The 28,000-nt window shown below is 49.8% G+C and overlaps 1 protein-coding gene across 2 annotated transcripts in view; it reads left to right on the top strand.

Moving 5' to 3' along the window:
• The first annotated feature begins 241 nt into the window (after positions 1-241).
• Positions 242-28,000, top strand: part of WNK4 (WNK lysine deficient protein kinase 4) — a 61,169-nt gene continuing 33,410 nt past the window's right edge. The window contains exons 1-2 of one of the 2 annotated variants that reach the window (XM_083469444.1): positions 297-607; positions 642-937. Coding sequence is in view for 1 of the 2 variants with exons in the window: in XM_083469443.1 (XP_083325569.1) it covers positions 386-937 (552 nt within the window). In the remaining variant the exon portion in view is untranslated. Of the gene's footprint in view, positions 938-28,000 lie in introns of both variants that reach the window. The other variant, XM_083469443.1, reaches the window with a different exon arrangement.

The raw sequence follows: 28,000 nt of genomic DNA, 5'->3' as shown, positions 1-28,000 counted from the left end.
AAAAAATTTTTTAAAGAAACCTCGCCGCCTCTTTCCCGTCTAGGATGGGCGCGCAAAAGCATTGGCGCGCCAGCTTGGAGAGGTAGCGGGTTGCGCGCGTGGAGATTTGGACGGCGGCGCGTCCTGGGCAGCTTGGGGAGGGGCGCCGTCGGGCGAGTGTGGGGAGCTGCCGGCTGTCTACCTTGGAAGAGGGGCGGCGGTGGGCGGAGGAAGGCGCCGGAGGGCGGGCGGAGGAGAGGCGGGGAGGCGGCGGCAGGACGGTGCCTGGAGGGGGCGGTGCCGCGGCTCCCGTCTCCGGAGCGCACGTAGCGGCCGCAGGGCGCACGGGCTCAGTCGGCAGGCGCTCCTTCTCCGTCCCGGTTGCCTCGGCTCGCTTCGCCGTCCGATGCTCATGCTGCGGGCTCCCGATCCGGGCTCGGGCGCCGGAGCGCTCGTGGCCCAGCCCGACGGGGCGGCTGACCCGGCCGGCTGCGGCGTGGACGACGAGGCTCTCCAAGCCGCGCGCCTTCGCGGCCGCAGGCTGTCCGGCCGCCGCGGCTCCAACTACAAGATCAGCCGCCGCAGCTCGGCCGAGCTGGCGGCGCTCAGGGGCTTCGACGGCGCCGAAGTGCCCCGACGGGAGCTGCAGGCGGCGGCGGTAGCTCCGGCTGGGGCGCCGCCGCTGCTGCCGCCGCCTCCCTCCTGCGCTCCTGCCGCGCCCGCGCCGGGATCCGCGGGCAGCGAGAGCCCCCGCGAGGCCGCGCCGTCGCAGCCGCCCACCGAGCGCGATCACTGGGAGCAGGAGGAGAACGAAGAGGCCGAGACGCGCGCCGTGGCCACGTCCCCCGACGGACGCTTCCTCAAGTTCGACATCGAGATCGGACGCGGCTCCTTCAAGACCGTCTACAAGGGGCTGGACACCGAGACCACCGTCGAGGTGGCCTGGTGCGAGCTGCAGGTTGGTCAGCAACCGGTGGGAAGGAGGGGGGGGTCCCGTTTTGCTGGGGGTCCCACTTTGGTTTCAGCCTTTACCTTCGAGGCTCAGCCTCTGGGATTTGCTGGCAGCTCGGAGCAGGGGAAGAGGCGCGAAGGAAGAAGAGCGCCTCTGAGCGCGTGCAGAGTGAATTCCCGCCAGCTGCAGCCGCGGCTTAGCCAATTAGGGTTTTGTTTTTGAAAATTTTTTTTATTGGTTTTCATAACATTATAAACAAACAAACACATAAGACAAACAAGCATAAATCATAGCCTTATTGAAAATTACACTTGTTAAGATTGTTAAGTGACTTCCTCGCTTCGCCTTGGTTGAATTTCATTGCATGTCCTTTTAACGGTTTTCCAGTTCACAGTTCTTATAAAATTTAACTTCAACATTAACATCCTTAGGGTTTTGAAGGGCTTTGAGGCTCAGGGAGTGTCCGAGACGCAGCCCCTCTCTTTTGGGGAGCTCAAGTGTAAGGTAAAGGTAAAGGGACCCCTGACCATTAGGTCCAGTCGTGGCCGACTCTGGGGTTGCGGCGCTCATCTCGCTTTACTGGCTGAGGGAGCCGGCGTACAGCTTCTGGGTCATGTGGCCACCAGGACTAAGCCGCTTCTGGCGAGCCACAGCAGCGCACGGAAATGCCGTTTACCTTTCCGCTGGAGCGGTACCTATTTATCTACTTGCACTTTGACGTGCTTTCGAACTGCTAGGTTGGCAGGAGCAGGGACCGAGCAACAGGAGCTCACCCCGTCGCGGGGATTCAAACCGCCAACCTTCTGATCAGCAGGTCCTAGGCTCTGTGGTTTAACCCACAGCGCCACCCGCATCCCTAGCTCAAGTGTAGGGAGAGAAAATAGCGGTGCCACAAGAGCACAACCCTTGGGAACCGCAGTTTACCCTTCTCCGAGCTACAATTCCCAGCACCCTTAACAAACAGCAGTCCCCAGGATATTTGGGGGGAAAGAATGTGCTTTCAATGTGCAGTGTGAATGTGAAAGGTGTTGAATGTCAGGGTGTCTGTAGTTCTGAGACCCCTTGACCGGTGACTTAAATTTTTCTCACTTAAATCTTCCTCGCTTTCTTCATGCCAGCTGGCACAGCTCTGCTTAGGACTTGCTCTAATGTCCCACCATTGTTTTCTTTCTTTATGCCCCTTCTCTGGAGTCGGGTAGTTGTGGTTCGTCGATTTATATGGGCTTAGTTCATTCCAGTGATTTCAGAACAGAAAATTCTGCTCAATGTTGGAAAAAGAGCTCTAGCGGTTAGGTGTGAAAGTCGCCAAAGTGAATCACTGCTTCGGTTGTCCATTCATTCCAGGAAACAGAATGCCAAGATTGGGTCAAAATTTATATATATATGGAAAATGACAGGCACTGCATCCAATAAGCGTATTTCTAAAAAGGGGGGTTCAATAAATTAGAAATTGGGAGGCGAGTGGTTGCAGGGAGAACCCTGTTAGAGATGGAAGAGACTTATTTACCCCGTGGGACCAAGGTGAGAATTTCTGGCATCTTCTTCTCATCTTGGTGGGGAGTGGGAGAACCAGTGGAGCTCAGGTCCAGATGAGGTGATGGAGAGGAACAGGAGAACCCCCCTCCCTTGAAGAAAATCTGCCTGCCTGGCTGGTTATGAAAAAGGAGGGCAGGCGATATCGCAAAATAATAACATGTCTTCTGCACAGCAAATTGTTGTATGGCTTCTGTTACACATCTCAGAGGGGAATTGCAGGTTTCTTTACTGGCTGCGGGATACAGATGCTATTGCTGGGTCACAGACCCATGGGATGTAGCTGTCTGCCTGCTTTCCTTCTCTTTGTTGCTATTCTGGAAGAGGAGAGGCCAACTTTGCCCTCTCCCTCTAGAGGTGATGGAGCGGGAGGGGAGGGGTGTTGTCAAAGCCAAAGGGTCCAGTATTTAGTTCTTGCCTTCTCTTCCTCCAGAGGTACAGTTCTCAAATCTACATGATCATTGGAAATACACTCTGCATGTGCTCAGAGGCACACCTGCATTGTCACATTTTTTTCAGGGCTGAGCCCAGGTTTGGACGCTGGCTTTAAAGCTGACTCTGGGCGCAAGGTCTTTGAGACTAAAGTTGTTGCCGTTCCGTGATGATTTTGAGTGAGGCTGTTTCGTTGGCACGGTTTTCCTTGCTTATGGACTGGCACGGGGTGACGGCAGCAACCTGGGCTTTGCCACTGCATCAGGTCTGCAGGACTTGATGCTGGCATGGAGAGGAAGGGAAGGCAATGGAGCTGGCTGCCGCTTTTGTGCAAGCTGTGTTTGCCAGAGGGATTAATTTGGAAGAGTTCAATGTGACTTGCTTGGCACCGCAAAATCGATCATGTGCCATAAAGGTGTATGAGGCAGACAGAGTCTCCTGCGTCTCTCAGTGCTTTGGGAAATGTGTGTGTGTGTGTGTTTGTGTGTGTGTGTGGTTGGAACAGGTGCGAGGAAGGGCAGAATTTTTTATTGTGTTTCCAAAAATGGAAAAATTACACACCACCCCAGTTTAAAAAAAGTGTACAGACTGTTACGAAAGCTTTTCTCTAAGGATAGGTAGCAAACGAGACCCACTCAGAGCTAGAGAAATCCTAGGAAGTTGTCCAGGCACTAGAACTTTTTGCGTTGTGCCTAAGAAGTTGAAATATTTTTCTAATCCTAATTTGAAACTGCCTTCCGCTTGATTGAGTTTTCTGGGAAATTCAAACGTCTATGTACCAACCTAAGTTATCTGAATAGAAGATTTTTAAAACTGTGTTCTGGCCAAGATTAGTTCTACTCCCGAGTAGACCTTTTGAAATTAGAAGGCACCGGTGCTATTTTTCTAGAAAAAAGCTCACCATGAAAGTCTCCCTTGTTCTCTCCTTGTTCTCCTTGAGAGGTGGCCGGAACTGAGTTCCTGTGGGTTCTGGCTGAAAAAAATGCCCTGGAAGGCATAAATAACTTGGGAATGTTAAGTTCAACAGGTCCACTCTTGAGTAGAACAACCCTGTATATTCAGAGTGGCTCAGCTGGTAGAGCAGGGGTCAGCAAACTTTTTCAGCAGGGGGCCGGTCCACTGTCTCTCAGACCTTGTGGGGGGCCGGACTATATTTTGGAGGGGAAAAAACAAATTCCTATGCCCCACAAATAACCCAGAGATGCATTCTAAATAAAAGCACACATTCTACTCATGTAAAAACACACTGAGGAACGGCTAAGGGAGCTGGGCATGTTTAGCCTGGAGAAGAGGAGGTTAAGGGGTGATATGATAGCCATGTTCAAATATATAAAAGGATGTCACATAGAGGGGGGAGAAAGGTTGTTTTCTGCTGCTCCAGAGAAGCAGACACGGAGCAATGGATCCAAACTACAAGAAAGAAGATTCCACCTAAACATTAGGAAGAACTTCCTGACAGTAAGAGCTGTTTGACAGTGGAATTTGCTGCCAAGGAGTGTGGTGGAGTCTCCTACTTTGGAGGTCTTTAAGCAGAGGCTTGACAACCATATGTCAGGAGTGCTCTGATGGTGTTTCCTGCTTGGCAGGGGGTTGGACTCGATGGCCCTTGTGGTCTCTTCCAACTCTATGATTCTATGATTCCCAGACCATCCGCGGGCCAGATTGAGAAGGCGGTTGAGCTGGATCTGGCCCCCGGGCCTTAGTTTGCCTACCCATGTGGTAGAGCATGAGACTCGAGTTATGGGTTCGAGTCTCTTGTTGGGCAAAAGATTCCTGCAGTGCAGGGGGCTGGACTAGATGGCTCTCGTGGTCTCTTCCAACTTTGCAGTTCTGTGATTCTGTCCTTAAGAGCCCAGTAGAACAGTCACCCTCTACTGAACACTGTTTCCATCCCTCGGCCTTTCAGTGAGAACAAAATGTTATTTAAAATGAAGGCCCTCTCTTGCATTTATTAAACAGTCTAATCAGTCCTGCAGCTACAGATCCGGCTGGTTAGCACGAATCTGGATGTAACATGCAGCCCTCTCAGCAATGCCCCACCCTCCCTCCTTGGTTCCCCCATTCATATTCTCCCACCCTCCAAAATTTTACCTGTCCAATTCCTGCCTCCCCCCTTTAGCTCAGTATTCCCTCTTTGCTTCAGACCTCTGTCTCCGCCCCTTCTTCCCCCAAGTTCCTGCTCCTCATCCTGCTTCTCCATTCTGGGCACCTTGCCCATTTACTCTATACAAACTAGGACTCCTTCCGACTCCACCGCTCGGCGTTCAGTCTTTCTGCTTGCTTGGGACCAGTTCCCTGCTCTGGTCTTGCGAAAGGACATAGGGTCTCCTGTTTCCAGGTTCCGCGTGAGGTTTCTCCCAGCCGAAATGACTTTCCCCCTTCCCTCACAGAAGCAGCAATATCTGTTTGCAGTGCTTCTGCTGACACCCTTCCCTGAAGCAGGTAGAATGTTAGGCAAGGCTGTATCTTGGCCCCTACCCTATTTAATCTTTTTTTTTATAAGACCTCCCATTGTTTCTTCAAAATGTAACCACTCATATCCCTTATTTCATATTTATTTTAATAGTGGCTGAATTTTTGAGTGCTGTCCATGTAGAAAGTCTGGGCCATTATAAAGAGATTTAAAGGTAAAGGGACCCCTGATTCTGGGGTTGCGGCGCTCATCTCGCTTTACTGGCTGAGGGAGCCGGCGTACAGCTTCCAGGTCATGTGGCCAGCAGGACTAAGCCGCTTCTGGTGAACCAGAGCAGCACACGGAAACACCATTTACCTTCCTGCCAGAGTGGTACCTATTTATCTACTTGCACTTTGACATGCTTTCGAACTGCTAGGTTGGCAGGAGCAGGGACCGAGCAACGGGAGCTCACCCCGTCACGGGGATTCGAACCGCCGACCTTCTGATCGGCAAGTCCAAGGCTCTGTGGTTAACCCACAGCGCCACCTGCGTCCCATAAAGAGATTTAGTGGTTCTTAATTGATCGGTGATGTGGTATTGTTGTATTGTATTATTTATGCAAATTGATTTTCTCTGGAGTTAAAGATCTGGTTGGGACAAACCCTGCTATGCTGATCTCTTCTTTTGCACAGTTTGTATATGGTGTTGATAATGTGTGGTTTGCTGTACCTAATACCTAATGCTGTGCCTAATAAAGGATATTTGATTAGAATGTTTGTGAACATTCCATTCCAAACCAGTCCAAACCAGTAGCCAATGTGGGAAGAAGTAGGTGGGCTTGGAGGCTGACAAGTGCCACATTTTAGCCTATAAAATATACAAATATGAAGGAGTTGGTTGCGTCTTACGCATGTCTTCGTTTGCTTAAGGTCATTATGAAAGGCCAAACATTATGTGTCATAGGTGCATTGAGTTAAAATAAAGGAAGGACAGCCGAGGCTGGCATTTTGGAAATTTATTAATGTTTAAGTTTCGCTCTTTTCGTTCCAAGAGTGGCTAGGGCTCGTTGCAGTTCACCGGGCCCTGACTACACTGATACGGTTCATGTGTATTTGGTAGGAGAATATGAGCTTTATTTTGCCCGAAGTTTTCTTTTCTACAGACGTTTGCATTTTGCAGCCAAAAAACGGGGAAAGAAGCAGAACATTTCTCTGCACGGTGGCAAGTTTCAGAGGTGTGGCTAGGTTGATTTATCACAAGTGTGCGCGCACACACGAACTTGCACGCTCAACTTGCGGCACCTTGAAAGGCAAACAGATGCGCTTTCAAAGCTGTGCCCTAGATTGAGGGCTGGATAAATTCAATCAAACTTTCCTCGTGAATCCTCGTTCAGCGATTCCTTGCGGTCTCCCTTTGAAGAACGGCGACTTTCAGGTCAGCAAGCAGAGCACTCTGGAAGACCGGCTTCTGAATTTGATTGTTTTTTATCGATGTCCATTGATTGTTTTGCGAGGAAAAGTGTTCAGCGTGCCAGCCATCACAACCTCTTGAGGGGGGGTAGTTCCATAGTTTAACTACGTGTTGCATGAAGAAGGACTTTCTGAATATTCCAATGAATTCTAGACTTATGAGAGAGGGAGAAAAAAAGTTTTCTATCCTGTTTCACCATGCTATGCATGTTTAAGCTTTTCCTCGGCAGGCAGGGGTGTTCTCCACCCCCCCCCCCCCCCGATGATGTTGGTTGCTATTTCCCGAACCTGCAATCTCCTTTTTGAGTTGAGGCGACCGGAACCATACATAGTATTCCGAATGCAGTTGCACCATAGATTTTTATAACAGCGTTATAATACAGTGGTGCCCCGCAAGACGAATGCCTCGCAAGACGGAAAACTCGCTAGACGAAAGAGTTTTCTGTTTTGGAGGTGCTTCGCAAAATGAATTTCCTTCCTGCTGGTTTTTTTTCCTTCCCCTCCCCTTTTTCTAAGCCGCTAAGCCGCTTATCAGCTGATCCGATCAGCAGATAAGACGCTAATAGCGCTAATCCGTCAATGGGCTTGCTTCGCAAGACGAAAAAACCGCTAGACGAAGAGAATCACAGAACGGATTCTTTTCGTCTTGCGAGGCACCACTGTATCCGCAGTTTTATTTTCAGCTCTTTTCCTCATGGTTCCCAACATGGAATTCACTCAATGCCAGTTCAGAATCCATTAGTCTATTTGTGAAATGAAGATATTTAATATTATGGTGCTTGTTTTGCTGAATTTTACTGCTCATCCGCTCAGTTTGGAAAGGTCTCTTTGAAGCTCCCCTCAGTCCCTTTTTGTTTTATCCACCCTGAACAATTTCATATCCCCATAAAACTTGGCTGTCTCACTGCTCACCCCGAACTCTAGGTCATGTGTGAACAAGTTTAAAAGAACAGGTTCCCAATACTGATCCTTCGAGGATTCTACTTTCTGCATTCTTCCGTCTGGAGAACTGCCAATTATTCCTGCCCCGTATCTCTTACTGTCGCTCCGACGCCGACCTGAAAGGCACTGTTTTCCAGTGGGTGGGGGACTTCAAAGGCTGAAATAGATGAACTGGAATTTACCAGTAAATTTGATTTTATTTACTTAGGACTCAATCAGGTCCAAGGTTTTCTCTCCCGCTACAGCGTTAAGTAAGCACAGTAAAGCTAGGAAGATTGTGTTATCACCAAGTACTGTCGCCTTGAGTTGTCACTGTGCTTAACTTGTACACAGACTGTGCACCTGGCAATTTCTTCATTTTGTATAAGCGCGCACAGACACACCCAACTGAAGATGACACCCGAAGGTGCCATAAGACTCTGTTGTTTTTCTTTATTGTCACCGCAATGTCTCTGGGAACCTCCTAGTTCTCTAGAAGTCCAAATAAAGATGATACTTGAGGATTCTTAAATCACCAGTGGATACTTGGACACTTTGCCTTCATCCTATCTGCTGTGGCTTCTTGGCCATGTCAGAAAAACCAAGAAAAAGTCTTTTTCTTTTCGTCCTACTGACTCACGGGTGCGGCCACCCATCTTGGGCCTTTGCTCTCTGTTTATCCCCAAATTGCACAGAATAAGGTGTTGAGGCTACCTCTGGACTCTTACATGTTGGGAAGTTTAACTCCTGAATAATCAGAATAATCCAAACAGGTGAGAGGCAGCCGTCTTCAAAATTAGCCAGGCGCATTTTGCACCCATGCTTTCAACCACTTGTGACCAAGTGAAGATGACTGAGCACCAGGATGGTGCCTGATATCACCACCATCTGGGGATCATTGGATCGGGACTGTTTTCACACACTTAACACCCCACCCGATAGAATTCTATCAGTTATATTTTATCTATACAATCGGGATGAATTTCTGGAACCAAAATGCGTTTTCTGTGCAGCCTGAGCAGGAACAGTCACCAGTAAGGAAAAGAGGTCAGAATGGGCCTGTATATATGTTAGCCTGGATCAATTGACTTTTCTTCTTTCAGTTCTCAAAGCTCTTAAGCTAGATCAAGTTAGTCCTCCAAACTAACCAGACATTTAACTGAGAATCAATCACAGTCAGTCCATTGTTTGAAAAATAAGGCTTTTGAGCCGTTTGGCTCCAAAACGGCAACTAGACATTCTGTTTTGGGACTACAGTTCCCATCATCCCCGACCACTGGTCCTGTTAGCTAGGGATGATGGGAGTTGTAGTCCTAAAACAGCTGGAGGGCCAAGTTTGGCCATGCCTGGTTTAAGGAGTCTTCCTGCACCCAGCTTATATATCTGAGTTTCTAACACAGGAAGGCAGGCTACTTAAGGTCACTTTGAGGGGTGAGGGGTGCTAGCTTTGGATAGGTTTTTTTTTAAATGTTGAGGTTTACTGTTGTAATATGGCTTCTCAGTGCAGGCACCGAATTCATTTGGAATTATAACCAAAAGCCTCTTTAGACAAATGGTACTAAATTGACATAGTGGTCATTTCCACCAAGTATTTTACATTGGTTAACAAGTTTAAAAGCATCATCATCACCATGAGAAATAACCTGTTGTTCCCCTCAAAAATGCAACAGCAAAAAGCTTTTGCCAGACTCTTGTTTTGAACAGATGGAATCAAAGGTTCAACTGGGGAGATCTGGGGGCATCCCAGTCCAAGAGGGATTATGTGTCTGTGGGGCAGCAGATTTAGTGAGTAGGGTTGTCCCACTATATTCTTGAATGCCAGCTTTATTCTGATTTTAGAGAACTCTTTCCAAAGAGCAGTTCAGTACGAGGGAATGACAGAAAAATTTAACTTTCTTTTACAAGGAACTGATCACCATGTGGCTTTTGCTGTGTGGGCTTCCAGTCCTGGGAAAATATATTTGGAATCCATTTCAATTCACTGCTATAGAGATGACGCAGTTTCCCCTGTCTGGTTTGTTTTTAACAAAAACTTGGAGTGGTACCTCGGTTTACGAACTTAATCCGTTCCGGAAGCCCGTTCTGAAACCAAAACCGTTCTTAAACCGAGGTGTGCTTTCCCTAATGAGGCCTCCCGCCACCGGTGCCCTTCCACCGTTCGGATTCCGTTCTTAGACCGAGGTAAAGTTCTCAAACCAAGACACTATTCCCAGTTTTACGGAGTTTGTATACCAAATCGTTCTTAAACTGGACTGTTCTTAAACCAAGGTGCCACTGTACTACAAAACTTTGCCCGTGTATGCTTTCTGCATCGCATCGGAAATGTGTGCCTTAAATGGACACCTTTCATGTGGTTAGTTTGTTTCGTCTTAGAATCATAGAATTGTAGAGTTGGAAGGGACCAACTAGTCCAAACCCCCAACCCCCCAGGCAGAAATGTTTTTACCCAATGTGGGGCTCGAACCTACAATCCTGAGATTAAGAGTCTGACAATCTGCCATCTTAAAAGGTAAAGGGTAAAGGGACCCCTGACCATTAGGTCCAGTTCTGGCCAGTGGCGTAGCATGGGTTGTCAGCACCCGGGGCAAGGCAAGTAATTTGTGCCCCCTAACCCGTGGATTTTAGCACTCGAGTCTCTTCCACTAGATTAGCACGCGCCCCCCAGATGTTGCGCCCTGTGCAGCCGCCCCCCCTCCACCCCCACGCTACGCCACTGGTTCTGGCTGACTCTGGGGTTGCAGCGCTCATCTCGTTTTATTGGCCAAGGGAGCCGATGTACAGCTTCCGGGTCATGTGGCTAGCATGACTAAGCCGTGTTATGTAGTGTAGTTTCACCCTGGGCCAACAGGGGGATACTGTATATAGTTTTCACTCAGGTCTGTAGATAGTTTTCACTCAGGTCCGCGGCAGTTATTTTAGGCGGGAACTCTGGGCTGTTGTGGTTACAATGTTGACAGCCGGCTGCCTATAAATACAGGCCGGCTGAGCTGTTCGCAGTCAGTTCTATTCCAGCTTACCATAATAAAGAGCTACTTGAAGAAATCGCTGTGCCGGCTGCTATGTCAACCCACGACTTAACACTGGCGACGAAGGTGGGATGGATGGACATCAGAGCACAGCCAGATGCGGCCAGCCTCTGAACTGAGCTGAATCACTGAGCTGAATCACAGAGCGAAATCACTGAGCGAAATCACTGGGCAGAACCAATTCAGAGCTGACTGTTCTGGCTAGAGCACTGTGTTCCATCCATCGCCCTTCACGCCGGCATCGGAATCATGGCTTCACTTGTGCCTCTACCGCCGTTTGCGCCAGCCTCTGAATCATGGGACTCCTACCTCGCTCGGTTCGACTGCTACCTCCAAGCCAACGAGCTGACAGCAGTATCAAAGGATCGGAAGCGGGGCCTATTCCTCAGCCTCTGTGGGCCTGAGGTGTTTGAGACGGCCCGAGCGTTGGTTGCGCCTGAAGCAGTCCAGGCAACACCATGGGACACGATCCAAGAGAAGCTCCGCAACCACTACGCACCAAAGCCGTCCAAGATTGCTGCCCGCCATGCGTTCTACCACCGGAACCAGGCAGAGGGGGAGTCAATCAACAACTACACCACCGCCCTGCGACAGGCTGCAATGCACTGTGAGTTCCGAGACTTAGACGATGCCCTGATGGATCGAATCGTCTGCGGGGTCCGGGACATCCATCTGCAACGGCGCCTCCTAGCCAAGCCAGACCTCACGCTACAGAAAGCCATTGAGGAGGCTGTGGCCTCAGAAGCTGCTGAACGCTCCGCCCAGGAGATCCGCAAGTCCAGCAGCCCGCGTCTTGCTAGGGAGCCAGTTCCGGTGCATCATGAAGAGGCCAGCAGTGAGGAGGCATCCTCCAGTGAAGACGATGACGTGCACCAGACAAAGCGGGAGCGCAGGAAGTTCCAACAGAAGTCCAAGGGCAAACCGGAATGTGCTGGCTGCGGAGGCAACCATTCCCGTGCCAAGTGTCGATTCAGAGACGCCATCTGTAGGAAGTGTTCCAGAAGGGGCCACATCGCTAAGGTCTGCCGATCGGCTCCGTCTGACACCCTCCCTTCATCGACTCGCAAGTCCAAGTCTTCACTCCAGTCTGCCAAGGAAAGTTGTTTCGCTCTCACCAACTGCCGCGGACCTGACTACAAGTGCACGATCAACAAGGCACTTCAGCAGCACGCTTATCCGGTTCCTGTTGTCCAACACCTGCTGCATTCCCTGGGTGAGAGTAAGGTCTTCGCTAAGCTGGACCTTGCCCAAGCCTATCAACAACTGCCAGTCGATGATGCCACTGCTGAAGCCCAGACGATCGTCACCCACCGGGGGGCATTCCGTTGCCGCCGGTTGCAGTTCGGGGTGAGTGTGGCTCCTGGCATCTTCCAAAGCCTTATGGAGCGTCTCCTGCAAGGGCTTCCGGGCGTGGTACCATATTTTGATGACGTCTTGGTGTCTGCAGACTCACACCAGCAGCTGTTCGAGCGCCTCCGTGCTGTGCTGACCAGGTTCCAGGAGGCCGGGCTCAAGGTAAAGAGGGAGAAGTGCCAGATCGCCGTTCCACAGGTAGAGTTCCTGGGCTATCTTATCGATGCCTCCGGTCTTCATCCAACCACATCCAAGATCCGCGCTATCCAGCAGGCCCCCACCCCAAAGAACAAAACGGAGTTGCAGGCATTCCTGGGGCTGCTGAACTTTTATAACATGTTCCTGCCCCACAAAGCCACAGTGGCTGAGCCTCTTCACCGACTCCTTAGCACTAAGAGGCCTTGGGCCTGGGGTCATCGGGAGACGGCGGCCTTCAACGCGGTCAAGGCTCTCCTTTCTTCAGACAGTGTGCTGGTACAGTACAGTGAATCCAGGCCGCTGGTCCTTGCCTGCGACGCCTCACCTTTTGGCATCGGTGCTGTCCTTAGCCACCGTTTTCCAGATGGAAGAGAAGCACCGCTCGCCTACTTTTCCAGGACACTATCTCCGACGGAACGGAATTACAGCCAGCTCGACAAGGAGGCATTGGCACTTGTGGCTGGAGTGAAGAGGTTCCATGAATACCTCTATGGCAGGACTTTTGACCTCATCACTGACCACAAGCCACTCCTGGGCCTCCTCGCCGGTGATCGTCCAACTCCACCGGTCCTCTCACCACGCATGCTGCGATGGACTGTTTTCCTGGCTGCCTACCACTACCGGCTCATCCATCGCCCGGGGAAATCGATGGGCCATGCCGATGCCCTCAGCCGTTGCCCTCTTCCAGCATTTGTGGAAGACCCGGCTCCAGCTTCATCGCTCCTTCTGATTGAGGATCTTCCGGCAGCACCTGTATCGGCTGCCACTGTGGCCTCCGCATCTGCCCAGGATCGCACCATCAGCCGGGTGCTCAACTGGGTGTGGAGGGGGTGGCCACAAGGGCCTTTTGCATCGGAGTTCCAGCCCTTCGCAACCAGACAACATGAACTCTCAGCTCATCGCGGCTGCCTGCTGTGGGGAGACCGCGTCGTGATTCCCCAGGGACTCCGTCAGCGCGTCCTGGAGGCTCTGCACGTTGGCCACCCGGGAATTGTCAAAATGAAGGCGTTGGCTCGGTGTTACGTCTGGTGGCCTAATATGGACGATGCCATCACTGCCTGGGTGTCCGCCTGTCAAGCGTGCCAGGAGTCGAGGCCTGCACCACCGGCAGCTAAGGGACACACCTGGGAGACGCCAAAGACACCCTGGTCGAGGGTGCACATCGATCTGGCTGGCCCCTTTCACGGCCGGACCTTTATGGTAGTGGTGGACGCCTATTCCAAATGGCTGGAGGTCGCCCTGATGCCCTCCACCACTACCGAAGCTGTCATCCGGGTGCTGCGAGGCCTGTTTGCAACGCATGGGTGTCCTGATGTCCTTGTCTCTGACAACGGACCGCAGTTCACGTCAGGCACGTTTGAGCGGTATCTTTTGGGACTGGGCATCCGCCATGCCCTAACAGCACCCTTTCATCCATCCAGCAATGGGCAAGCGGAAAGAATGGTGCGCTCGACAAAAGAGGCACTGGCGCGCCTGGACCGGGGAGACTGGCATGAGCGGGTCGCCGAATACTTGTTCGTGCAACACATCACCCCTCATGCGGCCACAGGGAGGAGTCCTGCTGAACTGCTTATGGGCCGCCGCCTCAGGTCACCGCTCGACCGGCTACACCCAGACTTTGCCGTGGCTGAACCCCCAGGCTGTGCCAACGCACCACGGTCATTTGTCCCAGGAAACCAGGTCTTTGCCCGGAACTATGTGGGGGACATCCCTTGGGTGCCAGCCACAGTAGTGGGAGTCACTGGACCTCGCTCGTACCAGGTGGCACTCGAAGACGGACGCTTGTGGCGACGGCACATAGACCAGCTTAGGCGCAGGGTTGGGGACTTGGACACTACCGAGGTGCCCCCAACTGCGCTTGCGGCTCCAGAAGAGACACGTACAGATGGCGAGGCCCCACCTACACCTCCCTCGCAAACTGCCAGCGTGGAGCCGCACCAAGCCGTTTCAGAACAGACTCAGACCACTCCACTTGTGGAGGCTCCACCCACAGCAGCGGATCCAGGGGAGTTGGTTCCAACGCCACCTAGTGTCGCACCACAGCCTCAGCGAGAACTGTGTGGCCCTCCGGACTTGGCTACCAGTCCCCGGCGGTCTGGCAGAGTTTCCAAGCGCCCAACTTATTTAAAGGACTATGTTGTTGGACAGGTATCACTGTTGGTCTAAGTATGGGAAATGTAACCGATATGCTTTTGTGCTTAATTGAACCATTACGCGTAGTGCTGTATATAAGGAAACCATTACGATTGTAACTAACGCCTTATCTCGGTGGGGAGGGGTGTTATGTAGTGTAGTTTCACCCTGGGCCAACAGGGGGATACTGTATATAGTTTTCACTCAGGTCTGTAGATAGTTTTCACTCAGGTCCGCGGCAGTTATTTTAGGCGGGAACTCTGGGCTGTTGTGGTTACAATGTTGACAGCCGGCTGCCTATAAATACAGGCCGGCTGAGCTGTTCGCAGTCAGTTCTATTCCAGCTTACCATAATAAAGAGCTACTTGAAGAAATCGCTGTGCCGGCTGCTATGTCAACCCACGACTTAACAAGCCGCTTCTGGTGAAACCAGAACAGCGCACGGAAACGCCGTTTACCTTCCCGCTGAAGCGGTACCTATTTATCTACTTGCACTTTGTCGTGCTTTCGAACTGCTAGGTTGGCAGGAGCAGGGACCGAGCAACGGGAGCTCACCCTGTCGCGGGGATTTGAACCGCCGACCTTCTGATCGGCAAGTCCTAGGCTCTGCCAGCTTAGCTTCAGGCTAATTCAGCCAATTCTTTTCTGCTTTTGAATACGAGTGTTGCAGCCTGGCTTTGGGGTCGTACGGCCCTGAATCTTCCAGGTGGGTGTGATTTACTGCTGTCCAAAGTGCACCTCAGCCCCCCTGAGGCACGTGGTTCAACAGGGTCCCAAGTCCTTATTTGCCAGGTTGAGGGCTGGAACTGAAGAGTCATATGACAATTGCGGGTGGGTTGCCCTGTTTTCGGTGCTGATGGTCTGGGGCAGCTTGCTTTCTCTTTTTAGGGATGCGGGTGGCACTGTGGTCTAAACCACTGAGCCTCTTGGGCTTGCCGATCGGAAGGTTGGCGGTTCGAATCCCCAAGACAGGGTGAGCTCCCGTTGCTCTGTCCCGGCTCCTGTCAACCTAGCAGTTTGAAAGCACGCCAGTGACAAACCTAGACAGCATTTTAAAAAGCAGAGACATCACCTTGCCAACAAAGGTCTGTATAGTCAAAGCTATGGTTTTCCCAGTAGTGATGTATGGAAGTGAGAGCTGAACCATCAAGAAGGCTGATCGCCAAAGAATTGATGCTTTTGAATTATGGTGCTGGAGGAGACTCTTGAGAGTCCCATGGACTGCAAGAAGAACAAACCTATCCATTCTGGAGGAAATCAGCCCTGAGTGCTCACTGGAAGGACGGATCCTGAAGCTGAGGCTCCAGTACTTTGGCCACCTCATGAGAAGAGAAGACTCCCTGGAAAAGACCCTGATGTTGGGAAAGATGGAGGGCACAAGGAGAAGGGGACGACAGAGGACGAGATGCTTGGACAGTGTTCTTGAAGCTACCAGCATGAGTTTGACCAAACTGTGGGAGGCAGTGGAAGACAGGAGTGCCTGACATGCTCTGGTCCATGGGGTCACGAAGAGTCGGACACGACTAAACAACAAAAATGGCAGGAAAGTAAACAGCATTTCCATGCGCTCTGGTTTCCGTCACTGTGTCCCATTGCAGCAGAAGCGGTTTAGTCCTTCTGGCCGCATGACTTGGAAAGCTGTCTGTGGACAAACACTGGCTCCCTCGGCCTGAAAGTGAGATGAGCACAACAACCCCATAGTCGCCTTTGACTGGACTTAACTGTCCAGGTGTCCTTTACCTTTTACCTTTTTCTCTTTTTGTTGCCCTAGGCCTGTTAGCCATCACTCTGGGGCAAAGTCTGGAGTATTGAATGGAATACTACCAATAAACTGCATTCCCATGGGGCTGGTTCAGATTTCCTGCTCACCTGGCTCCATCCATTCCCAGAGGAGTAGTGCTTACCTCTGGGAATGCATGGAAGTTTGGAAGACAGCATAAATGGGCTTAGTAACAGTCAGTGTTTTATTTACATATTTATTTAAAAGCTAGGTGCTGGGACCAAGCTCTGGCTAAACTCTGTACCTTATGGCCCGTGTTATAAATTTGCCCGGCACGTTTTGCTACTGGCATGGGTCTAGTGACTGCAAAGAGATTTCTGAGTTGGCGGCCTCAGTCTAAAAATCTCTGCCTTAATACTGTTTCCCCTGTGTGTGTGTGTGTGTGTGTGTGTTTCTCCTTCTTGCGTACAAGTGAATTGTTGGAAGAGCAAGCTACATCAAGCGACGTGGTTGAGATCATAGAATTGTAGAATTTTAGCTCTGAAAGGGACTCCGAGAGTCGCCTAGTCCATTTGGCACCTAGCTTATACACTGAGTTTCTAACACTGCCTGTGACTTTGAAACCCTTCCTTTGTCCTCTAATCTCAGACATACAACGAGAGGCTTTGGGGTAGATGGGAGGGGAGACACACACTCTGTTTATAATGGACAATTATGACTTCCAGTGACTTAAGACTAAGCCCCATCCAGCCACTTGTTTGTTATTAGGCAATACAGGAATATTGCAAGTAAATGAATATATAATCCAGCAGCAGCATAGCGTTTCTTCCTTCTCCAATGATGCTCTTCGATTTGCAGATGTTTTTCGGGAGGCCAACTAAAAATAAGGAACATTTATCAAGCTTTTCCAAGTCTCTCTCTCTCTTTTTTTAAGCAGTCCTTGTGCTGGGGATAAGCCTCTTGCACAAACACAGGATTTACTGTCACTTGTTCGCCTTTTAAAAAATAGCTCTGTCCTATTTTCTCTCGCAGTGGATCATTATGTTGCCTTTTAAAACATCTGCGGCCAGCAAACCACAAACCTGAGCTATTGGGACCCAGCCTTCCCATCCGAAAAGTTCTGCCCGGGTCTATTTCTGGTGTGCAGATGTAAATTTAAAGCATCGTTTTATGGCTGGCCTTCTTTTTGGGGGTGGGGGTGGGGAAAGAGGTAGCGAATACAGTCTGCTGTCTAACCAATATTTGCTGAGGACAACTATTTTCTGCATGTATTAATGGCCACGGGAACCAGCGGACATTGGGTGCACCTCTGAGGGTCTCTAGAGAAAGGGGAACGGATTCGAGGCTCAGCGCTGGGGACCCATAATCCAGAGGGCTGAACAAATATTTCAAATGCATAAATGCAAGCCTTAATACTTCCAGGTACCGCTCCCTCCTCAAAAGGCCTGGAATTATTTCCAGGCACCTGCGTAAGGTGGGCAGGTCTTTTTAGGCCTCAGTGACGGGTGCTGTGGTGAGATGACAACGTCAGAGGGTGACTTGTCACCTGGCCCGGCAGCATAATGTCACCTAATTAATTTCATAATTATTTTACAGCATAATTAATTTCATAATTATTTTACACCATAATTAATGTCACCATTATTTTACAGCATAATTGATTTCATAATTATTTTACAGCATAATTAATTTCATAATTATTTTACAGCAGTGGTTTTCAAAGGGTGTGGCGGGAGAGGATGGCAAACGCGACTGTGAGACTCGAGGACAATCAATATTCTAGTAAGGGAATGATTTGTAGCCGCATTGTTTTATTATTTCTGGGTGTCCCACAATTATTATTAAAGTAGCTGCGTTCTGTGTTATAAATCAAGCACTGCCAGGAGTGGTTTCTTTTTTCGCTTTCCAGTGTATTTCTTAGTAATAATAATAATAATAATAATAATAATAATAATAATAATGGTGTGGCGCAAACCAATTTTTGTTCTGGAAGTGTGTCCCAGAGGGAAAAGTTAGAGAGCCGCCGAGTTATAGGCTCTGTACCTCAGAGGCTTGGAACGGATAACAATGCTTTAATTTAAAATAAGACAGAAATAAATGCCACCCTCTTCTTATATGATACCTCTCCCCCCCCCCCTGCTACTTGAGCTCAGTCGCCAAATAGCTGCCCCGGTTGTGGGTGGCCTCCCAGGAAATGGGAATTGCTGGCAAGGGTCTCTGTGTCTTAGTTTCAGGGCTGATATCGCTTCCACCGCGAGGCTCCCGGTCTGTGCAGATGGGGTGCAAGCAGTGGGGTTAAAACTAAAACTAAAAGAAGTTCCAGGCCTCAAGTTTGCTTTGAAGTTGGATCTTGGGGTCTGAAGACTCTACTCTCCCCAATGAGTGTTTTCATGGGCTGGAAAGGGAGAGGCTGTATGTAGGACTCTTTCATTTCTTTAAAAAATTAAATACAACACATAAAAAGGGGTTTGAAAAAGAAAAAGGGGAGAAAGGAAGGAGGGAAGGGCAAAACAAAAGGTATATATCATGAAAACAATTGTTAACGGTTAACATTATGTCAAGAGACTGATAACTGCTGCATTAGAAAGATAAATGTAAACGATTAAGAAATGGCATTACAAGGGTTTCTGTAAAAGCGTTTGATCTATAACGCAGTAGAAAAAGGGTTTGAACAAAAACCCTGTGGAGATGAGGGGGGGGGAGTCAATTTGTGGAGCTCTTCAATCAAATGGCGAAATTTTAGAAACGGAATTAAAAAATTATAGTACGAAAACAAAGAAAGATAAATGTACAGCTCCATTTAGCCAATGGATCGAAGACCTTACTACGCTTGCCCACCTGCGAGTGGATTGCTCACAGACGTAGACTTTGCGTGGACAAGTGTAATGGAATTTGGAACTGGTTTATGCAAAACGCAGTAGGTTGAAAATTGCAGGTGTTCACTGGGCTCAAACCTAACCCGCAAGTGAATCCCAGTTAACCCCATTTATCTCCTTCTGAGTCTTTTTCATCCTTGTGAAAATTGCCGCGGCCTGCAAGAACCCAATTAGGGGCAGTGTGTGTGTGTGTGTGTGTGTGTGTGTGTGTCTTGGGGTGTCATTGAAGGAAGGCGTCTTTCTAGGCTTGGCACTCTCCCTCTTGTCTAATCCTGATTTATCTTGCTCTCTCCCTTCCTCTTACAGCTTCGTCTATATCACATTACCCAGGGTTGCAGCAAAGGCCTTGGAACAGCGTCAGCCAAGTGTCATTTCTCTCGGCAGCTGTTGTTTGCACCCAGTGCCCTAGCTGGACAGGGGGGCTCTGGGTTAAAATATATAGGGGCAGGCTGTGGTCCTTAGCTCTAGAGAGGAGTATGTTGCCTGCCTTCCAGTGCTCAGAAGGGTTTTTCAAGGAAAATGAGAACAGGATGCCGCCTTGTACTAAGTCGGACCGGGACTCGAACCTGAGACCATCTGGATGCAAAACAGGCACTCTGCCCCTCAGCTGTAGAGACGCATGGAGTGAAGTGCCTGAAAAACAGAAATAACTGGGTCTACTTTCTGACACAGGGGATCTGTGAGAACGCTCTGCAAATTAAAAAAGTGCTGCTAGGTCTGTAGGGCAGGGGTAGACAAACTAAGGCCGGGGGCCCGGATGCGGCCCAATTGCCTTCTCAATCCGGCCCGCGGACAGTCCGGGAATCGGCGTGTTTTTACACGAGTAGAATGTGTCCTTTTATTTAAAATGCATCTCTGGGTTATTTGTGGGGCATAGGAATTCGTTCATTTCCCCCCCAAAAAATATAGTCCGGCCCAGCACATGGTCTGAGGGACGGTGGACCGGCCCATGGCTGAAAAAGATTGCTGAATAATAATAATAATAATTTATTTATACCCTGCCCATCTGGCTGGGTTTCCCCAGCCACTCTGGGCGGCTTCCAACAAAATATTAAAATACAGTAATGCCCCAAACATTAAAAGCTTCCCTAAACAGGGCTGCCTTCAGGTGTCGTCTAAAAGTCTGGTAGTTGTTGTTCTCTTTGACATCTGGTGGGAGGGCGTTCCATAGGGCGGGTGCCACTACCGAGAAGGCCCTCTGCCTGGTTCCCTGTAACTTAGCTTCTCGCAGTGAGGGAACTGCCAGAAGGCCCTCGGCGCTGGACCTCAGTGTCCGGGCAGAACGATGGGGGTGGAGACGCTCCTTCGGGTATACTGGACCGAGGCCGTTTAGGGCTTTAAAGGTCAGCAGAACCAACACTGCTCTGGGGTGTAGGCTGGTTGCGGTCTAGTGGCCTGAATAGACCATTTCAGCCTAATGAACCCTACCTTGTCAAGGTGAGAGCTGGTACAGTATTACGGCTCAATGTAAAGTCTGAACCATGGCTCAGGACAGCCCTGGTCTTGAATCTTGCATCTCCAGTAAGCGGTCTTGGGCAAGTCACTCGTATTCCCTCCCTCCGTGGGTTGGATTCGAACCTTGGTCTCTCAGGTCTTAGTCCAGCACTAACCACTGTACCACACGGTCTCCTCTTTCTCCAGGCGGGGACACTTTCAGTTTCCACCTCCTCCGTCTGTGTTGCCCTTGTAGCATTCAGCGTGGAGAAGGATGGGGACAAACTTAGGCTCTGGCGCCTGTTAGTCTCCCCAGGGTGGACCCTACTGTTCCCAATGGGTACCAGTGTATGGTCTATTTTGGGGGAAAGGAAGCAAGCTAATCCGATAGGGACAGGCGTATTATGTCAGGTTGGTTCCCTGAGCAAATAAAAGTCGGAAGGGCCGAGCTCAACCTTGTGTGAAATGAGCCTTGGCCACATTGGTTGTCACAGCAACTTTGGAGTCTAGCTGGGATGCAGATGGAACCAAGAGGCAAGGCCCCCTGTTTCGCGGCACAGGGGGTCCAATTTCGAGCAGGAGCGAGCTCAAGAGCCGAGCAAAATCCACGTTGTACTCCTGTGTGTGGCCTGGGCCACAAAACTCAGTAGGACTTGTAGAGAAGCGGTGGACGTCTTGACGGAAATACAGTGGTACCTCTGGGTTACAGACTCCGCTAACCCAGAAATACTGTATTTTCTGGCGTATAAGACTACTTTTTAACCCAGGAAAATCTTCTCAAAAGTCGGGGGTCGTCTTATACACCGGCTACAGCAGCAGCTCCTGCAGCAACTCCCCACCAAAGGACAAAACGACAACAAATTAAATTAGAGGACACCAAGCTCTCTAGATGAAGCAGAAATATGCTTTAAAATTAGCCCCAGAAGCCCCCGGCCACTGGGAAGTGGAGCGGATTTCCGAGCCGGACTGGAGACTGGTTTTATAAATTTTTATTTGGTGTGCATTGGAAGAGGGGTAGTCTTATGCGGCGAGTATATCCCAAACTCTGTATTTTAACTGGAAACGTTGGGGGTCGTCTTATACGCCCAGTCATCTTATATGCTGGAAAATACTAGTACCTCGGGTTAAGAACTTTGCTTCAGGATGAGAACAGAAATTGTGCTTCGGCGGCGCAGCAGCAGCAGGAGGCCCCATTAGCTAAAGTAGTACCTTGGGTTAAGAACAGTTTCAGGTTAAGAATGGACCTCCAGAACGAATCAAGTTCTTAACCTGAGGTACCACTGTACGGAGAATCTCCAGGGCAAGGCAGAGCCTTACACTGCCAGCCCCCCAGGATAAGGGCCAATCGGGAGTGAGCCCCTCCAGGGGTATGGGGTAGGAGTCCGGACGGATCCACACCTTCCTTCCAAGGGGCAAACTGCCACTAAAAGTGGGCCGTCTAGACTTGCGAACCGTAAATCCCAGGAATCTGAATGACTTCAGAAAGCAATTAAGTGTTCCCTTTCCCGAAGATGTTAGGCTCTAAACTAATAGCTTCTGGCAAGCCTGTCTGGCAGTGGGGTAGCAGCTGAAGAAGAGGAAGAAGCGTATTCGATGCCTTAGGGATTAGGGGACAGAGCTTCCAGGGTAAAGAGTATCGCTTCTAGCATGGCTTCTGTCTTCGATGGCTTTCCTACAGTTTTTCTTTTGCTTTTTATTTTGCATTCTTGATTATCTTTGCTCAGGAAAGTGTCAGGGCGGTTCTGTGAAGATCCCACTTTGAAAACTGCTCTTACAAACGTCTTGGGGCAGTTCCATTCAGTGCATGTCCTATAACTTATGTGGGACCACATAACACCAGTCCTGAGAGATCTGCATTGGCTCCCAGTATGTTTCCAAGCACAATTCACACTGTTGGTGCTGACCTTTAAAGCCCTAAACGGCCTCGACCCAGTATACCTGAAGGAGCATCTCCACCCCCATCGTTCAGCCTGGACACTGAGATCCGGCTCCGAGGGCCTTCTGGCGGTTCCCTCATTGTGAGAAGTGGAGTTACCAGGCAACCAGACAGTGGGCCTTCTCGGTAGTGGCACCCGCCCTGTGGAACACCCTCCCCTCAGATGTGAAGGAAATAAGCAGCTATTTTATCTTTAAAAGACATCTGAAGGCAGCCCCATGGCCCAATCGCCTTCTAAATCTGGTCCACAGACGGTCTTAGAATCACCGTGTTTTTACATGAGTAGAATATGTCCTTTTATTTAAAATGCATCTCTGGGTTATTTGTGGGGCATAGGAATTCGTTCATTTTTTTCTCTCCAAAATATAGTCCGGCCCCCCACAAGGTCTGAGGAAGAAGTTTGCTGACTCCTGCTCTAACCAACTGAGCTATCCTATAGCTTTTTATACCATAAATGTTCCAGAGTCATTTGTTACCCTAGTTTTGTGGCACTATAGCGCAAGAGTGCCCCTCCAGAGGGCAATAGTATGGCAGCTTGGGGGAAGCATCGCCAATAAAAGCAACATGGTGTGTTAACAGTCCGGTGTAAATCAACCACTAATACGTGTGTCGTTGCATCAATTGCATGTTGCAGAAAATGCCGACAAAAACGCCAGTCTGGTGGGGACCTTGAGGTGTTCTTAATCCACATGGATTGTGTGGATGCAGATTCAAAGTTTGATATAGCAAACTCTGGCACTTTTGGAAACACATATTTGCAAGCATTTACTTCTACCGTAAAAAGAGCCAGTTCACACATTCTGATGGATACGGCACTGCTCTAAAGATGGAAACGCAGTACATGCAGTACTATCGCTTTGATCAGAGTATTGCAGCTTCTTTAAAGGTAAAGGTAAAGTGACCCCTGACCGTTGGGTCCAGTCGCAAACGACTCTGGGGTTGCGGCGCTCATCTCGCTTTACTGGCCGAGGGAGCCGGCGTACAGCCTCCGGGTCATGTGGCCAGCATGACTAAGTCACTTCTGGCGAACCAGAGCAGCACACAGAAACGCCGTTTACCTTCCCGCCGGAGCAATACCTATTTATCTACTTGCACTTCATGCTTTTGAACTGCTAGGTTGGCAGGAGCAGGGACCGAGCAACGGGAGCTCACCCCGTTGCAGGGATTCGAACCGCCGACCTTCTGATCGGCAAGTCCTAGGCTCTGTGGTTTAACCCACAGCGCCACCCGCGTCCCTTGCAGCTTCTTTAGCACATTGTAAAAGTATTTCACTCCATCTCCGTATATTCGCAGTTCGCCTTTTTATGCAGCTAGTTACTAAAATCCCATTTACCTAGCTGCTCCCGATAACGTTTCTCTATCCTTTAGTGTAGTTGTGAATTTAATCCAGTTGAGCTGCTCCTAGATTTTCCTGATCGTATCCAATTTATTTGGTTTGTGGGCATTAGCAAACTGTGGCTCTTTCTGTGGCGCACCAGGCCTAAGAGGGTCTGCTGGAGCGCATCCAGAAACCGAGGAGCTGAGGCCCCTATGGTTCATAGAGACTGTAGTCAGGCTCCCCTTTCCTATTGCACTGTTTCGCTCCTGAACAGCTACCCCTCCTCATTCAAGCTGCGGGGGCTCCTCTTCCCCCCGCCCCCCTTGCTACAAATGTGCCTTCATTTATGAAGTCGTTCTGGCCCCGTGTTTCTTTCCCTCGCCTCTCCTGTGCCGCGGACAATGAAGCTTTCACAGTGTCTGACGGCACACAGCTGCATCTGTAGCAAAACTTCATAAACACCCTGAGTGTAAAAATACGAACCGCCTCCAGCTCCACCACAGAGGCCCAGGCCAATGAGGCCGTGAGGCGGTTCCCGCCAGCGCATGGCGGCAGTGCTGCCTAGCAGGTGGGCGCCGCGCCACCGGAAAGAGACGCAGCCGAATCCCTGGCAGAGCGGCCGCTTTTAAAACACGTTCCGTCTGTCGTTTCCCCCCGCCGTTTCTCTTCCAACTGAGCTCCCTTGAGGCGCAGAGAAGGAGTGGACTTGGGCTGCCGCGTTTGCCTCGGCAATTTTCGCTCTTTTCGCAGCCAGCTCCTGCGAGCCAAATGGCCCCCTCTGTTCCAGCTGCATCTGGGGGGAGCGGAGAGCTTGGTGCCGGCAGCGGTTCTGGCCCTTGCCCAACTGGGGTCCGATTCTGGCTCGGCAGGAGAGAAGGCTGGATCCTTGCCATTGCCCTTTGCTCGTTTCTGCAGTGCGCCTGCCTGTCTGCGCTGCCCCCCACTCTCAAATGTCCCCCCCCACCCCCCAACTTCAGGAGGAGGGCAGCCACGCCACATGAGGTAGCAATTAGAGGACATATTGTATGAGCAAAAAGGGGGGGGGGGGCTCCAGATGTTTGCCAGGGCAAAAAAAACCCTGTCCCAAACGTCACATCCTGCATATGGACTGTCTTTCCAGAGTGGTGCATGCTCTAGTTATCTCCCATTTGGACTACTGCAATGCACTCTACATGGGGCTACCTTTGAAGGTGACCCGGAAACTACAACTAATCCAGAATGAGGCAGCTAGACTGGTGACTGGGAGCAGCCGCCAAGACCATATCACACCGGTCCTGAAAAACCTACATTGGCTCCCAGTACGTTTCTGAGCACAATTCAAAGTGTTGGTGCTGACCTTTAAAGCCCTAAATGGCTTCGGTTCAGTATACCTGAGGGAGCAGCATCCCCATCATTCAGCCTGGACACTGAGGTCCAGCTCCGAGGGCCTCTGGTGGTTCCCTCATTGCAAGAAGTGAAGCTACAGGGAACCAGTCAGAGGGCCTTCTCGGTGGTGGCACCCGCCCTGTGGAATTCCCTCCCACCAGATGTCAAGGAAATAAACAACTATCTGACTTTTAGAAGACATCTGAAGGCAGCCCTGTTTAGGGAGGTTTTTAATGTTTGATGTTTTATCGTGTTGTTAATATTCTGTTGTGAGCCGCCCAGAGTGGCTGGGGATACCCAGCCAGATGGGCACGGTATAAATAATATATTATTATTATTATTATTATTATTATTATTATTATTATTATTATTATTTGGCACAGCTGCTGGGGACCCCCCTTCCGCAGCTGCAAAATGAACCCAGGAGACCGGGCTCTGTGCGATTTCTTCCTTGTACCTGTCCCCCCCCCCCCCTGACCTTGGTTCTGCCATTGTAGATCCGGACGCAGAATGGCTACAGCTCCTTTAGGAAGCTGGCGGCTGCTGGTGCCGTGTATGTTTGCAGTGGCGGTGATGGAAAGGTGGTTCTGGGAAGGACTTTTTTACGGTTCCGTTTGGCTCTCCGGCGTTGGAGAAAGGCTGCATTCATCCCGTTCGGCTGCTGACGTCCGTGGAGCAAAACGGTGATCAAAGAGATTAGGGCGATGTCTCCTTCCAGCTCCTCGGCCCAAAGCAGAGAACCTGGACGAACTGCAGTGGGGAGGGACTGAAATATCACGAGGTGATGAGATCTTCTAGACATCTCTCCCTGCTTTTTATGTTGGGAAATGGAAGTTTTCCCTCAGGGACCATCTACCTGGGACTTGCGAGAGGGACTAGTTCAAACCAGGCAGGATTGGTCTCGGCAACGAACTTTGCAGGATTTTCTGTGTGTGTCAGACGCAGGGCTCTCTTGGACTGCTGTGAAATGAAACGAGAACAGACCCCCCCATCATTTTCTAGCTAGGCCAATATTACTCTGGGTCCACTTTTGCAGTAAAATGAGTTGGGAGAGTACCCTGCAAAAGAGAGGTACAGTGGTGCCCCGCAAGACGAATGCCTCGCAAGACGGAAAACCCGCTAGACAAAAGGGTTTTCCGTTTTTGAGCTGCTTCGCAAGACGATTTTCCCTATGGGCTTGCTTTGCAAGACGAAAATGTCTTGCGAGTGTTCTGATTTTTCCCTGCTCCCCCCCCCTTTTTCTAAGCCGCTAAGCCGCTAATAGCCTTTTAGCCGCTAATCCACTAAGCCTTTAATAGTCGCTAAACTGCTAATAGCGCTAAGCCACTAATAGGGTTGCTTCGCAAGACGAAAAAACCGCTAAACGAAGAGACTCGCGGAACGGATTAATTTCATCTTGCGAGGCACCACTCTACTGCTTTTGAATACTCCCCTTCGGAAAAAACACATGTCCTCGCAAGAAGAAAAGTAGCATGTCAAGGAAAAAGATTGTAACCTCCTCCTTTGGCTGCTACTCTGGTTTATCTATTTGCTGGAGGTTTTTAAGTTGAAGCCTGATATGCCGCGATCCATTCTAGCAATTTAGCATGTTGTTGGCATCCATCAATTTGATTCCCTCCCCCTCTTTCTTTTTTCCTTTCTCCTGTGGTGAGGCTGCATTTCAATGTTTTAATTGATTTAATGTTGTATTAATCAACTTGTTAATTAATGTTGTTTTAATCAACTTGTTTTTATTATTGGCTGTTAGCTGCCTTGATCCCAGTCTTGGCTGGAGAGGGCGGGGTATAAATAAAAATTATTTTATTATTATTATTATTATTATTATTATTATTATTATTATTATTAACTGTCTCACCTCGGTTTTCTAAGCATCTGGGTACGCTTGTCCAGCAGGAAATTTTTTCATCAGGCACCGAAAAGAGTACAGTTGAAGGCGCCTGCTTGATGTCAATAGGCAGGGAGTTCCAAGGGAAGGCGCTGCCACAGCCACACTAAACCATCAAATGTGGAACGGGTATTGGGTGGCACCTGTAGTAGTGCCAATTCCGCCAATCAAAGTGGTTTGTAAATATAGTGGTTGATATATGAAAACCATATACAGTGGTACCTCGGATGTCGAACGTAATTCGTTCCGGAAGATCCTTCGACTTCCGAAACATTTGAAAATCAAGGTGCAAAGGGCAGGCTCAAAGGGTTCAATTGAGAAAATTGAAAAACACACAGTGGAAGCCATTTGACTTCTGAGGTGCGTTTACTTCCAGGTTTCTAGCATTCAAAAACTGAAATGTTCGGCTTCTGTGATGCTCGAAAACCGAGGTACCACTGTAGATCGATTTAATTCTATCCATGCTGATTTTTTTGTTAGTGATTGTTCCCCGCCTTTATGCTTTTAGCTGTTCTTATTTTATCTGTAAGGGACGTGGGTGGCGCTGTGGGTTAAACCACAGAGCCTAGGACTTGCCGATCAGAAGGTCGGCGGTTCGAATCCCCATGACGGGGTGAGCTCCCGTTGCTCGGTCCCTGCTCCTGCCAACCTAGCAGTTCGAAAGCACGTCAAAGTGCAAGTAGATAAATAGGTACCACTCCGGTGGGAAGGCAAACAGCGTTTCCGTGCGCTGCTCTGGTTTGCCAGAAGCAGCTTAGTCATGCTGGCCACATGACCCGGAAGCTGTACGCCGGCTCCCTCGGCCAATAACGCAAGATGAGCACCGCAACCCCAGAGTCGGCCACGACTGGACCTAATGGTCAGGGGTCCTTTACTATTTTATCTGTAAGCCGCCTGGAGTCCCTGTCCAGGGAAAAGGTGGGGTATAAAAATTAATAATAATCATAAGAGCATTTAGCAAATATTAAGAGTGTTCCCCCCTCACAGAGTGTAGGTTTAGAAAAGTGCACAAAGGTGTATTCAGAGTGAAACTATTCCATTCCCTGAGGGCTCCACTTCATCTGCAGGAATTGCC

This window comes from Podarcis liolepis (assembly GCF_965112155.1).
Source record: "Podarcis liolepis genome assembly, chromosome: 13".
Lineage (NCBI taxonomy): Eukaryota > Metazoa > Chordata > Lepidosauria > Squamata > Lacertidae > Podarcis > Podarcis liolepis.
Note: the sequence above shows the minus strand (reverse complement) of the source record. Positions and strands in the feature narration are given on the sequence as shown.